At 37.4% G+C, this 14,268-nt stretch overlaps 1 protein-coding gene across 10 annotated transcripts in view; it reads left to right on the top strand.

Moving 5' to 3' along the window:
* PLCE1 (phospholipase C epsilon 1) overlaps nucleotides 1–14,268 on the top strand; it is a 147,242-nt gene that overhangs the window by 100,129 nt on the left and 32,845 nt on the right. For 8 of the 10 annotated variants that reach the window (XR_005861015.2, XM_040703082.2, XM_040703081.2 and 5 more), the window contains 6 exons: nucleotides 5,710–5,855; nucleotides 7,615–7,873; nucleotides 8,534–8,742; nucleotides 11,331–11,372; nucleotides 12,607–13,282; nucleotides 13,788–13,970. Coding sequence is in view for 9 of the 10 variants with exons in the window: in XM_040703082.2 (XP_040559016.1) it covers nucleotides 5,710–5,855; nucleotides 7,615–7,873; nucleotides 8,534–8,742; nucleotides 11,331–11,372; nucleotides 12,607–13,282; nucleotides 13,788–13,970 (1,515 nt within the window). In the remaining variant the exon portion in view is untranslated. The remainder of the gene's footprint in view (nucleotides 1–5,709; nucleotides 5,856–7,614; nucleotides 7,874–8,533; nucleotides 8,743–11,330; nucleotides 11,373–12,606; nucleotides 13,283–13,787; nucleotides 13,971–14,268) is intronic. The other 2 variants (XM_015288858.4, XM_040703083.2) reach the window with 1 other exon arrangement.

Below are 14,268 nucleotides of genomic sequence, written 5' to 3'. Positions count from 1 at the left end.
TTGGGAAATGAGTGTAAAGCATTAGAAAGGAGAGTGCTGGGCTTCACCGGTGGAGATTGTTATCAGTTCACTCTTCCCTCCCTCATTCACATCTGTATAAAAGTTAATCAGAAGGAAGATAAGAAATAAATTGGTTTCCATTCCAAAATTCAAGGAATAGATTCTCTAGCAGGTCTATGAATAGTAGTACAGACTTATGTGTGTGTGTGTGTGTGTGTGTGTTGTATATACTCACGTATATGTGAGTTATGTTGATATTCAGTACTAGAAGACTAAAAGAAGAAAAGGAGTAAAGTAAATCCACCTCAGATTTTGGGATACATTTATTAATTCAATGTGCAGTAAATACTATTCCGTCCTCTGTGCTGCATGAAGCAGGGTTCTCCTAAAGCAAACAGTGACTCACAGGACATTAAGAGCACATGCCAACAAATGTTGAGTCCATCATATGTCTCTTCTATGTCTGATCACAAAGTCCTTCTTATTGTGTTAGTAAAAGCAACCGAACATCAGTGATAAGCCGTCTCCTGCCCCTGTCAAAATGGGAGATTTTGGCCAGTGTATAGACGTGATTTTAAGTCAGTGATAGATCAGTGATTAGATTATCAAACACATTGGGTTATGCTATTTTTTTGAATGTGTGATATAGATTTTCCCTGTTTTAAAGGCCTTGGAAGAATTTGTTTTATTTTTAAATATTAGAATGTAATGTTTAAGAATGTATTCTGCTTACATATTTATTCTCACAACTGGGCTACAGGAACTTCCCTGACAGTTTTGTTTCCTTCTTAAAAAAAAAAAAATACAACGGAAAAGAGAATTTTGAAAATCAGAACAGAAATTTCTGGAGCCTTCTGGGAATGCGGTGTCCTGAACAGCACAGGTTTCTCTGTCCTCAGTGAAGGTCTGTTATTGCTACCGTTGTGAAAATGTCCAAGTTAAGTAGCCCAAAACATTGAACGAGTCAGACATGGGCTTAAAAATAGTCACAGTATATTTGAAGATTAACATTGCATTAGAAGTATGCTTTTCCAAAATACATTGTTAATTTTTTACTCAAGATTATTTGAAAATCTGATCAGAGTAAGTCCAAAACCCCCAGAAGTTTGGGGTACAATGCTATTGTATGGATTATATAAATGAAACCAGGATACATTTTCTCACACTTTTTAGACTTGTCTAATAGGTTTGTTGTGATGATTTGTGTTCTAAAGGGAGTTTACAGTGAGTTACAGAAACAGAACTGTGTAAGTAGGATGTGAAAAAAATAAACGCGTGAAATCATCTTTAAGATGTAGATTGTGATCTGATGTTAATTGGATATCTAACACAAAAACTCGGTCCAGAAACTGTTACTGCTAATTCTTAGGGATACTTGCAATGTGTTTTGATCCTTCTGGCGAAGCTGCGTCTGAACACCCTCCTGGACAGTGTGTACTGCGTCAGCTCCCAGGGCTGCTTTGTTTGGGCATTGCTGAGCTGCAGAGCCCTCGTGCAGCAGGCACAGCCTGCTAACTAGGCCGCGGGTGGCTGGTGTCTCCTTGTGTAGCTGTTCCCCAAATAGAGTCTGTGCTACACATATGCTTAGTGGAAAGGGAAGATTTTCATGGCAGCTTCCATGTGATTTCCATACAGAGCTGTTCTGGGCTCTCTTGCTGTGTGAGGTGCCTCTGGCTCACCTGTGCTGGGCAGCGTCTGAGGAATCATGCTGTGGAACTCTCATTTGAATGAAGATTTGGAAGAGCTCATTAGTTCTTGAATACCGTCTGCGCAGAGGAAGCATTATGCATCCCAGGCAGCAGAAATGTATTTTATGCATTGTTGGGTGCTGTGGGCAGCTGTAGAGTTGTTAGAGAGTGTCAGTGGTTCCTATGGAGACATACCTGTGAGCATGGACTCTGGACTGCTCATGTAATTATCAGCAAATCAACACATTTGAAAGTAAGTTTACCAAGTATTGTTAAATCTCTGTATATTTTTGTGTTCTTCAATGTATATACACTTTAATATACTTAGGTTTCCTGTAAGCTGTCGTACATGATATTTCCTAAAGATTGCAGTCCTTTCAACTTACCTCCATTTCAGTGTTGGTTGTACATGGTTCATTTTAGCTATGCCCAGTGCGAAAAATTAATGCCACACCCAAATTATTTCAGTATGTATTTATGTAGAATAAGTATTGATGTTCAGGATAACATTTTTGATCCACCAGTTCCATCTAACTGGGCAGAATGAAATCTTCATTCAGAAGATTCTGTTCAGAGTTCAGAGCTCGGAAGGGACCTCAGACAGCTGTAGTTCAGCTTCAGTTCTGTGCTCCTTGAAAGCTGCTGATTTAGTCACATCTTCCAACTCCAACATTTCTATGACAAAAGTCCCCTCTGACTTTTTGAAAGGATAAATGTCTGTTCTGCATGTTAATTACATGTTAGCTTCATACTTGGGCTCCAGGACCAGATTTAATGTGGGGAACCCCTGACTGAATTTTCTTTGTTTTCCACCAATCCTCACCAAAAAAACAAGGAGTAGAAAAGCTGAAGAAGAAATTAGGCACAGTGCTCAGCAAAAACCTCACTGAATGAAAGGAGATGGCCTTTGTTCACAGCTCTTTTTGTCTGCTGCCTCCTCTGTGACAGTGCTGTTGCCTTTTAATGGTCTCTGTTCTAATTTCAAAGTGATGAAACCTTCCTAGAAATTCATTTTGGAGTACTATGATTACTATGATTAGTACAATGATCTAAATACTAACGGTTTTTGAGAAACCCATAATACCTGTTTCTGGGAGCTATACAGTGTATTCAGATTAATCAAGTAACAGTCTGAGTAGTTCATAGGAAAACTTTATGAAGAGGTTCTGCTATTCAGAACCAGCAGAAAAATCAGTGTGTACACCTGGCTGTTACTAAATATGATATGAGCCATATGAAAAAGAGAAGCAGCCTGTTGCATATGCAGAAGGACAGCTGTGTTATACTCCTAAAGTTGTCAATATGTAAAAGAGCATGAATGAAAGTTTCTGTTATCTGTGTCTGAAGACTCACAGTCTGCTCTTCACTCCTTTTCTAATATCCAGCAAATACACTCATACTCAATTTTCTGAAGCAGGCATGTTCTCTGTTTGGCAGCAGTGGGTTCTATGTTTAGATGCTCTGTTCTGCAGCTTGTTTCTGCCCAGGTCCTTATATCTTCCTTTGTCTATCCTGTTTTGCTGTGTAGACATTCAGACACTTTATTTTTCCTTCTTCTTTAGTGAAATACTTTCTAAATGTTTTCTGCTCTTCCTGTGAGTCTATTCTTGTCCTGCAGAAGCAGTGAGCGTAAACTTCAAGGGAGACTACTCACTGCCTTTTGCATCCTTATTTTGCCACAAAGGCTTGTTTGTGCTAACCTTCATCATTTGTGTTTCCTTTTACAGTGTTTGTAAAAGTTCATCATAACTGTTTATAGCAGTCCTAAACTCTGTATTAAATAAATTTTCAGCAAGTAACTGTCCTAGTTTCAAGGTTTCTTGTTAGGGAGTCTACGTTCAAATGCATTTGTAGACGTTCTTTATCAGCCTTGATACTGTTCTCTCCTGACTCTTGCGTGTTGACTACCTTAGGTTAAAACAGATCTTCTTAAAATTATATTATTCTTTAAAATATTTAAACACATATTAATCAGTCTGTCATTACCACATATGGTATTTCATACCAAACAAATGTTATTAATCTGTGTGTGTGTGTTATTGCATGTTTAGCATTTGTAGTCTCTAGCAGAGCCATTTCTGGAAAATGAGAATAATATCCAAAACCAATATGTAATTTTATTCCAGCATATACAAACAAGTCTATGCCAACCTTGAATCACATATTTAACTGTTTTATTTCATGATTTCTGATTTTTTTTTTTTTTTGCATTTACTTAATTGCATTTCATTCTGTACATGCCCTCATCTGACCCCTGTATCATACAATTCTCTGTTTTTTGTATTCTTCCATACCTTGATGCTCTTCAGGTGTATACTTCTTGGCTGATTCAGTTTTACAATTTAGGAATCACCAGCTGAGCGCTTCAGATAGAATGTCAGTGAAATTCAAGTGCTCAGCTCTGTTGTTATTTCTCTGTGTTGCGGCCTCTGCAGCGACAGCCTGTATAAAGGCTGCAGCTGGGAAGGGTCCTTCAGCATGTCCGCATGCTCAGCATGGATCTCTCCTGCTTGTTCTGCCTGTTCTGAAAGCTCTCTACTGGGTATCTGCTCCTAAGCCTTTCTTATTGTTGTATGTTAGTTCTGAAAACATACTGAAACAGGAGCTAACCATTTTTCTTTTGATTATTGCTAAGCAAGGAGCAAGTTTCTTCCAGCTCTTACCTTCCATAACCACGTTCTTTGGTGAAGGTTAGGGCACACAGAACACTGTTACAGGACAACTGTTGTTCCCTGATCCTCACATCCCATTACCCTGTGCTACACACTCCTGAGGATGTCCTCAAGGGAGGAGAGACAGAATGATTTTATAACCACATTTCTTCAGGAATTCAGTCTTAAAAAATTGATTCCTTTTTCCACCTCATGCTTTCCATGTATTGGAAACATGCCTTCCATGTATTGGATCTGTGGCTTGTTTTCTTAATTGCACAGTTCTCATTTGTTGTTCTCAGTTGGTTTGGGTGTCAGGAAGATGAACAAGCAACTTACATTTCTCATATTCTTTGTCTGTTCTCCCTCAGGAGTGAGAGGCTGAGACCACTGTATAAATGGAGGAGCTTTATACTGTTAGGGTTTTTCTAATTTGTACTAAAGAGATTTATTTCTTATGCTTGGTTTTTAAAATAAAATGATCTATGCCCCATGAAGACTAAAATTTTCTGATTTTTATAAGCTGCTCCTCACACCAGTGTTGCCTGTAAACACTGCGAATCCTTTACGGCTGAAGAATGGAAATCAGTGTTGGTGAACAAATCACATTTATTGCTTTCTAAGTGTTTACATAATGACAAAAATGAAGCCCTGGGGAATGATACTGTGAAAAGGGACAGTTGATTTGAATTAGGTTTCCATCTGAAATATAGCTACCTTTTATAGATGTTATGGGAACATAAGCTAGAAGGAAAATGCTCACTGGAAAAAGGAAAGCTTGACTTTTTTTTAATACAAATAGAATTTTGTACCAAGTTAATTGCTGATTCTGGCATGAAATAATCACTGAGCAGAGACTGGTATTGTATTGTAGTCATACTTGGAAAGGGTGGGTTTTTTAATTTCTTACTGCATTTATAATCTTGCCAGTGCATGAAGACAAAAATGACAATTTATCAAAATTCACTCTCCATGTTGTAAGAACAAGGGGTATCCAGCATGGGGCTGAGATTTGTAAGCTGTGCTAATGAGATTCTGCACTGCAGATCTCTCTGACAGCGTTAGAAATCATCACTAACTTAAGCTGCCCATTTTCTTCTGTGGCCTGAATGCGTATCCGTAATACCTTATACTGCCATACAACAGTTTTTTATTTAAGTATTCTAAGAGTAGTTAAGATTTAACTGCTGGAATGTGAGCATATCTGTGTGTGAGGTGTGTTTGTAATGCATGTGGGATTGGGCCACAGGTGCATGTGTAGCATCTTCACTGATACTCTCCTTGCAGAAGGAAAACAAGAAAATCAGTGTGCACTGATGCTCCAAGTAACACTGCTTTGACTGACTGTACTGTATGTCTTATTTCACAAGGTGAGCTCGTGGGTTACCTGGCTGATCCTGACTGCAGGTTCTATGGAGGAGAAACGAGAAGTCTTCTCATATTTAGTACATGTGGCAAAATGCTGCTGGAATATGGGCAACTACAATGCTGTAATGGAATTTTTGGCAGGACTAAGGTATGGGCAACTCTTTGTAAATGACTTCTCAGAGATAGATTACACTGCAGCTTTTGTCAAGCAGATGTCTCTGGGCAAGGGCATAAACAGAAATCTGTGGCTAAATCACATCATCTTGCCCTCTTACTTGCTAAGAATCCTTTTTTCAGAAAATTGAACATGCTAAAAACAATTTTCTTCATTGTCATTTTTATTTTTCTTCATTGTCATTCTCTACATTAGAAAGCATACATTTTTAAGCTAAATTTTTAAAATGTAAAGAAAGGTGGCAGATCAGTTATGCTTTGTCTAAAATCTAAAATGGAACTTGGGGGTTGGAGTGTTCATAAGACAAGTGAAACATAATCATGGTAGTATTCTGATAGAGTCAGACTGAAACTGTAAAAGAAAACCAACAAAACACAGTTTTAGTGAACAGCTAAAACTGTCCTGTTAAACCCCTCAAATTTATTTATACTGGCTAATGCTGGGATCTTGTGCTGTAATTATTTTAAATAGCCATTCCTGCAGTCTATCCAGAAGGAACACAGTGTGGGGTTGCTGTCTTTCCTGCAGGATGACAGGTGTGGTTGTGAGGTGCTACCTTTGCACAGGTTTGCACTTCAGAGAGCAGCAAATTAGACTGGACAAAGAAGAGTTAAGATCAGTTTTCCTAGGACTTAGCTCCATTCCTCCCTATATTTTGTGTTGGTGTAGCAAAGCTTTCATGTGTTGTATTGTTGCTCTTTGTGGTTTAGTGAGAATTCTCACTGAGCTAATTATTTACATTTTTGGTATATAAAATACATATGAAATGCCTGTGGAGAAGGGGAGTTTTTTTCAGCAGAATGCATCCATGTAAGTCCCATAGGCATGTAAGTTTTGAGGGAAAATGCAAACAAATTAAGGCCTTAATTTTATCTGTAATGCATCTGCACAGAAAAAGGGAAGGCAAAGAGTAAAGGCTGGTGCCCAATTAGCAGTGCATCCAGGACACGTACAGAAAGTGGGGATGAGGATGCTGAGCTGCTAGCAGTTCTACAACCCTTTTGGTGTGTCTGAAGGCAGGGTGGATAGAAAGGCCTTGCCTTTGGTCAGATGTGCAGCTCAGAGGGTGAGTGGGCTCAGCAATGCCAGCCGTCCTTCTCACCAGGAGTCATTTCTGTTTGAAGTCAAAGTTTGGTCTGCAGCGTGGTACTGGTGCTTGAGAGCTGGAAGACAGCCTTGATTTATTTCCATGTCAGAATTAGAGTGTAATGGGAATAAATCAATGTAAAATATTTCAAATTGTTTGTTTCTTTGTTGTTTTTTTTCTTTTAATTTGCTAACTATGTGGGTTATTTACTCATAATACAGCTAAATGAATTTGTAATAAACCATCTGTTTTATCTTCATACCATTTCTTTTCTTATTTCTTCCTATGCCTTTTTGACTTTAAGGCAATGACAAAATGAAAATGTTGGGAATCCTGCTTGGCTTTCATATGTACCTGAGCTTTTATTAAGTTCCTAAACATTATTCCAGGCTTGTGTAAATCATACTGCTTGTTTGTCCTTGTTACTTTTGTTATTTGGTAATTCAAAGAGAAGAAACAGTCTGCCAGCCAGAGTTGTCATAAAAATAATGAGCTGACTGTGATTCATTCATTCCTGAGTAATGACAATAATTCCCATATTTCCATAATTTCTATTATGTACATGCTGTAGGTGTTGGACTTCACTGTAAATTGGTTTATTTATTTATTTATTTTAATAATTGTTGTGGTCTTTTTTTTCACTAGATCAAGAAAAGTTTTAAAAATGTGGCAATTTATGGACCAGTCTGACATAGAAACCATGCGAAGTCTGAAAGATGCTATGGCACAACATGAGTCCTCATCCGAGTACAGGAAGGTGGTCAACCGGGCACTCAATATTCCAGGCTGTAAAGTAGTTCCTTTCTGTGGTGTCTTTTTAAAAGAGCTTTGTGAAATTTTGGATGGAGCATCAAGCCTCATTAGACTGTGCCCACAGTATAATTCCCAGGATGAGACATTAGAGGTAAATATGATTGCTGTTCTAAGAGGCTGTGTTCTTAGCCATCCAGTGCATTATTTTATCATCTATTGTTTTATATGAAAGTTTCATCTAATTAGAGTTCTATAAACCAGAATATTTTCCATAGTTCAGTTACATGAACCTCAATTTAATTCCTGTAGTAACTGCAGTAACATAGATTTTGTTGTTAGTTGAGCATAGGAGTACTGAGCAGTTATTGTCTATACCAAAGCAAAAAGCTTTTACTTTGGTAAAGGACGTAAATACTTAAAAATGCAGCTATCTTCTCTTAAACTTTCTGATCTTCTGTATAGCTTGTTGGGAACTGGAAGATTTTCAGTTCCTTAAAAGAAGAACTCAGAAGATCAATGGATCAACCTTTTCCTTTATGGAATAAAACAGTTCCTTTTTTCACTTTGTTTTGAAAATATGTCCCTGCTCCATGAAAAACGGGAGTTTTAAAAAGTCTGCAGGACTATTGTAATTTGTGTTACTTGGTTTATGCTATGATTTAGTCTCTTTAGGCACAAAATCCCATTAGAAGCTAATGGGAAACGTATGTACTAAATATTCTTAATTCTTCTAAGAATTTCTGCAGCAAGATAGAAATGACAGAGTGTTCCATCACTCCTGTTATAGTATTAACCAATTAGATGTCTTTAGTTTGTTTCAGATTACAGTGGACAAGATAATTTCTTGCAACGAGTAGGCCAAGATGGTTTAAATAATCCAGAAAAAGAATCCACAGCAAACAGTATATTTCAAACTATTCGGAGCTGTAATCGCAGTTTGGAATCTGAAGAGGGTGAAGATAATCTCAGTGAAGGAAGCAATTCGAGAAAAAACTCCTTGAAGGACAGAAACCGTTACCAGTAGGTCTCGTGTTTTGTTTTCTACCTCCATCTGTATGTGTTACGGTTTTAGTTTTTCATTTCTTTTTACCAAAGCTCACTTACAGAATCAGAGGCAACTTTTAACCTCTTCTCTTTCATTTATTATCTTCCAATTCAAAACTTATTCCCGATGGAATTATGCTAAGTATTTGATATTCAAATGCATGAGATCTCTCTGTATAGTTATATTTTCACTCATGATGTAATTACTTCCTCTCATGATAAGGGTAAATCCTTTTCATCTTACACACAGAGCTTTAAAAATCCACAGTTATGATTACAATTTTGATCTGTGGTGCCCGGAATAGCACCGGGACATATCTGTTATCAGAGCTCAGAACATTATATTCTGCACACCAGGGCAGTGTTGTGCCCTTTCCAAAATAAAGGTTATTTATTATTGTTCATAAGACCACTTCTTTTAAGGACATGTTCACTTGAGGCTTTTAAATTATGTCCAGAAGACATTTGTAAGTCATTCCGCATTCTGAATTTGCAGTTTGATTTAGTCCTGCTATTTTGCCTAGATGTTTACTTGATTGTGCCCCAAGAGCTCAGTGTTCAAAAACTTTCCAGTTTTGACTGATTACTCAGTATAGTCTTTACTTTTCAGCAGCAATAAAAATGTACTAAATGGGAAGTTTAAGACAAATTTGATCTTGAGTGTTGCTTTAGTGAAATTGCAGCCCAATTAGATGTTGATGTGTCAGCTTCAAATGAGGTAACTCTTAGAGGAGCCTCAAACAGAACTGTGCTGTTCAGAGGTGAAATGAGATAGAATCATAGAATCATTTCAGTTGGAAGGGACCATGAAAGGTCATCTGGTCCAACTCCCCTGTAATGAACAGGGACACCTGCAGTTCCATCAGGTGCTTGGATGTCTGCACTGCCTCTCTGGGCATTATGTGCCAGTGCCTTACCGTGCTTACTGTAAAAAAACATCTTTCTTATGTCCAATATAAATTTCCTTTCTTTTTGTTGAAACCATTATCCCTTATCCCATCATATAAATGACACAACCAAGATTACATAAAAAACATACTTATGTCCCTACTTGAGTTATTATATTGATAATGTCTATCAGAAATATCTGTATGTTCAGAAGTATCCGACTTATTTTGGCTATTACACACAGAATCTAATAAGTGACTGCCTGAGGAGGAGCTACCCTTTTCCTGTTTAAATGCATTTATTTCATTAACATGCAATTGTAAATCTCATTTCAAATAAATAATAATTATTTCCTGCAAGAATGGTTTCTAATAGAATTATTCACATCTGGCTTTGCTTCCTTCTGGGCAGTGGCACAGCAGATTATGCCAGGAAAGGCAGTCCCACTTCTCTATACATTTGTTATCTCTCATTTCAGTTTAAACATTTTCTTCCAGGAATTATTTTTCTTAATTAATATAGTTTGAATTCAACTTGCAGCTCTCCATTCGAAGAAAGAATGAGCTAACAAAGTCAACCATTCACTTGAATACACAAAGCAGAATTTAAATGTAGAAGAACAATATGGGGAAAATGGAGTTCTTTTTGTTATGTCTTCATGAAATCAGTTTTTTTTAATTAGTTATTTATGTTTTAGGTTTAAATGGAACTACTAAGTTCCATTCTAATTAAAGTAGGAATTAAATGCAAAAAAGTTTAGTGCAACGCTGAAATGAACAAAACAGCAGATGAGCAAATAAAATTGTTTTTCCTGATTCAGGTGTCTGATCATCGGTGTCTGTACTTCTGGTGCAGTAAAAGGCTAATTTTAACATTCTAATGACTTGTAGAAAAGTACCCATGGAAATGTTAATTTACCTCAGTTGCTCATTCTCCTGCTATGTCTTTGCTGGCCATTGAGAGCTGGCTGAGATACAGGAAAGAATTGCTGCAGAGAGGCAGAAGGGCTCTGTGCTGTTGTCCCTGTTGTGTGGAGGCTGCGATATTTGATTCATTTTTAATGCTGTAAACAACTAAAAGCCTTTCTTTTGAGACATAAGCCATATCTGTTATGCCGTATTATGTAATTAAAATTTTGTAATTAGTTTGCATTTTCTTGATTTGAATTAATATTGTGAAACACAAGCCCAGCAGAGCTGGATATGTTGGTTTGATTTGGAGATTGAAGGGCATCTTATAAAATCAGTGGGCACTGAGTACAGCTGTTATTTTCCCAAATAAACTGAGTGTTGCTCAACAGTTAGCGATCTGTCTGATCACCCTAAGGTGCTGACTGTGCCAAGTAAATACCACAATTAAAGTTCTGTTCATCTTCTTTGACAGTTCTCAAAGAAATAACAGCTGGTAGGAAAATATAAATGTTGAAATCCAGTCTTTATAGAGATGTTAATCAAACGATCCATTAAGATTCTCTGAACTTTGTCTTAACGTTGTTGACCTGATCTCCTCTTCCCCTTTAAGCTTTCTTAGTTACAGTGAATACCTTCAAAATGAATAATAGAGAAAAACCTCACTTTTTTTTTTTCCCTTTCATATCCCTTGCAATTTCCTCCTTTAAAACTGCAGTCTGTTTTAATGTTTCCTGTATCCTTTCTTCTCATTTTCTTGCATCTTAGTGCAGTACGTGTAAAGAAAGCTTCTGGTTCAAACCATGTTCTGTAAGTTTGTTCCCAATAATTGATGGCTGTGTCGCTTTTGCCAGCTAATGCCAGAGGCTGTTTCTGGATATGCCTTGTGCATGTGCTTGGCTTACCTTGTTGCTGCTTGTACATTTTAATCTACAGCATGCCAGTGCTGTAACATGTGAAATAAGACGTGAACAAAGCTCTGCCATTTCTGTCTCCTCTGTACTAGACTTGCATGTCTAGCCTCAGAATATACTTACCAGGATTTTTCTAGAGACTTGTTTGGTTATTTTGAAGACATGAGGAAGAGAAACGTTTTAGTGGTTGTTGTAATTTGAAAATCTGAACCCTGAGTAATCCAGATAAATAATGTATGCAGTGTGGCAAGACTCGGTGATTTTAACACCAGTTTATACCAGCTCGGGTATATGACATGACCTTTGTTTTAAGGCAGATTTCTTAAGGAAGTGCAGTTGCAGTTAAGGCTGATATAATTATTCTGCCGTGGTTTGACTATCTCCTCACCACCATTAGAATTGATGTCTGGAATAAGGGAAAAATTAAATGAATTGCTACTCCAGGGAGAGGAAATTTTGAGGAAGACCTGAAGGTTCCATATGGGGTTTAACTCAGTGAGATGTATACCTGCCTTGCAACAAGTCCTAGTGTGAATTGTGTTCTGCTGAGCTGGCAGGAAGTAGCTGATAACATTGCTTCATTCTTATGAGAAATGCATGTATTTTAAGCCCATTTTGCAAGTGTTAACCAGAAACAGGTCTGCACATAAAAAGAATAGTAGAAGAGAAATTGGAAGTCCTGTCTTCAGTCTCCTAGATATTGTTACCAGCGTCCTCATACAATACTTGGTATTCCCATTGGAGTGATACTGTGCTATGGGTTTAGAAACTGGAATCACTTAACTTCAAGATCCAAAATGAAGTTGTTTATAAGGTCCCTTCCAGCCCAAGCCATTCTACGAGTGATTCTATGATAATGAATATAATCCTTGGAAAATTCAAAGAAAACATAATTATATTACTACGGGAGTTGTAATTAATTGTAGAAACATCTATTAATTCCAAATTGCCATAACTTAAATTGTAATACTGTAAAAACTACTGTATGTCTCTGTATTTTTAATTTAAACTGCAGCAGAAAAAAAAAAGGTCATAGCATAAGTCAGCACGTAAATCATGTGTTTCACTAGGTAGAAAATGGGTGTATTAAACTAAATTATAGTAAATTCCTCATCTTTGTTCACATACAGATTTATAATTGGAGATCTTTCAGATTCTGAAAGTGATATATTTGAGCAGCTGAAGGACTGGGACACAAGTTCGACAGAAGAGCAACAAAAGGCTTTCTGCCACGGCATAGAACTCATTCCCTGGTACGTGCTGTCTATACGAGCTGATGTCCACCAGTTCATGCTGCAAGGGGCAACTGTCATCCATTATGACCAGGAGACACATCTTTCAGCACGTTGCTTTCTTCAGCTTCAGCCTGACAATAGTACTTTGACTTGGACAAAACCCACAACAGTTTGCCCAGCAAATGCAAAAGCAAAGCTGAGTGTGCTGGGTAACGCTGCTGAGCTTGGTAAATACCAGTTCCTTGGCAATACTGGACTAAATGGACTGGTGGAAGGTTTTCTAGATTTGTTTTCAGCCAAGGCTGTGTATATGGGACACTCTGGCATTGATATGCACACTGTGTGTGTTCAAAATAAACTCTGTAATATGTCCCTTGAAGAAAATGGTATAACACTACTTTATGGACTTCAGACTACTGATAATAAATTGCTGCACTTTGTTGCTCCAAAATATACTGCCAGAATGCTCTATGATGGACTGCTGGAATTGACTAAAGCTGTAAGGAAAATGAGGAGATTCCCTGATCAAAGATTACAGTGGCTACGGAAACAGTATGTCAGTCTCTACCAGGTAAAAGATGCTGTGATTTTGTGTGAGAAAAGATCAAAAATGTCCTCAATGTATTGTCATGCAATTAGTTTCTATTATAAGTAAACTGAAGTTAAATGTGAACACCAGACCTCCAACTTAGTAACATGGTTTGAGTGAAAAGGATCTGGTTCTCCACATAATGTCTCATCAAGTGGTGCATATTTTAGATATGTTTAAGTTAAACCTTTTTTATTGTTAAGTTCTTCATATGTTTGGAGTTTTGGAATAAATATTTTCTTAAAGAGAAAGCAATGACTGTACAAGAAAATGGTTCCCCAAAAATGAGTTCTGAGATTTGGGGACAAAACTATGAGATGGTAAAGAAAATAGCCCTATTGCATTCATGCAGTAATTAAAAATTGCGTGCTCTTGACATTTTGCCTTTTATTGGTTCCTTAGAGATATATTTATTATACCTTAAGAAAATGTGTCTGTTCTTTGGCAGTTATTCTCCTTGTTTTGTTAATGCTGAGAATTTTCGTAGGAGGATGGAAGGTTTGAAGGCCCAACCTTGGCTCAGGCTGTCGAACTGTTTGGAGGCAGACGATGGAGCACAAGGAACACAAACACAGGAACTCTGACCAAAAGCACTGAGAAACCTAGTGTGCAGAGAAACAACACTCTGGGAATAAGTGCAGCTAAGAAAAAGAAGAAAGTACTCATGAGGGTATTCACATATTTTGTTTCTTATCTGGCTGACTTGTTTCCTTCCTACATTTGCTGTGTAGCTAGCCATACTCTGAATCAGGAGAAAGTCAGGCAAGAACTTTAAAACAGCTTATTGCAGGTTTGGTGTGGTTTGACTTGTTTTCTATTAACTTGGTGGGTTTTTTTTTCTCATGTTTAAATTTAATTTCTAAAGACATGAGTGCTAGCAGAAAGGGACAGAATCTCATTAAGAACTTTAGGTGCTGCTTCAGTATAGAGGTAACATATTCATAAGAACAAAAGTAGTAACCATCAGG

Source organism: Gallus gallus, chromosome 6 (genome assembly GCF_016699485.2).
Source record: "Gallus gallus isolate bGalGal1 chromosome 6, bGalGal1.mat.broiler.GRCg7b, whole genome shotgun sequence".
NCBI lineage: Eukaryota > Metazoa > Chordata > Aves > Galliformes > Phasianidae > Gallus > Gallus gallus.
The sequence above is the reverse complement of the archived record's forward strand: the minus strand, read 5'-3'. Positions and strand labels throughout refer to the sequence as shown.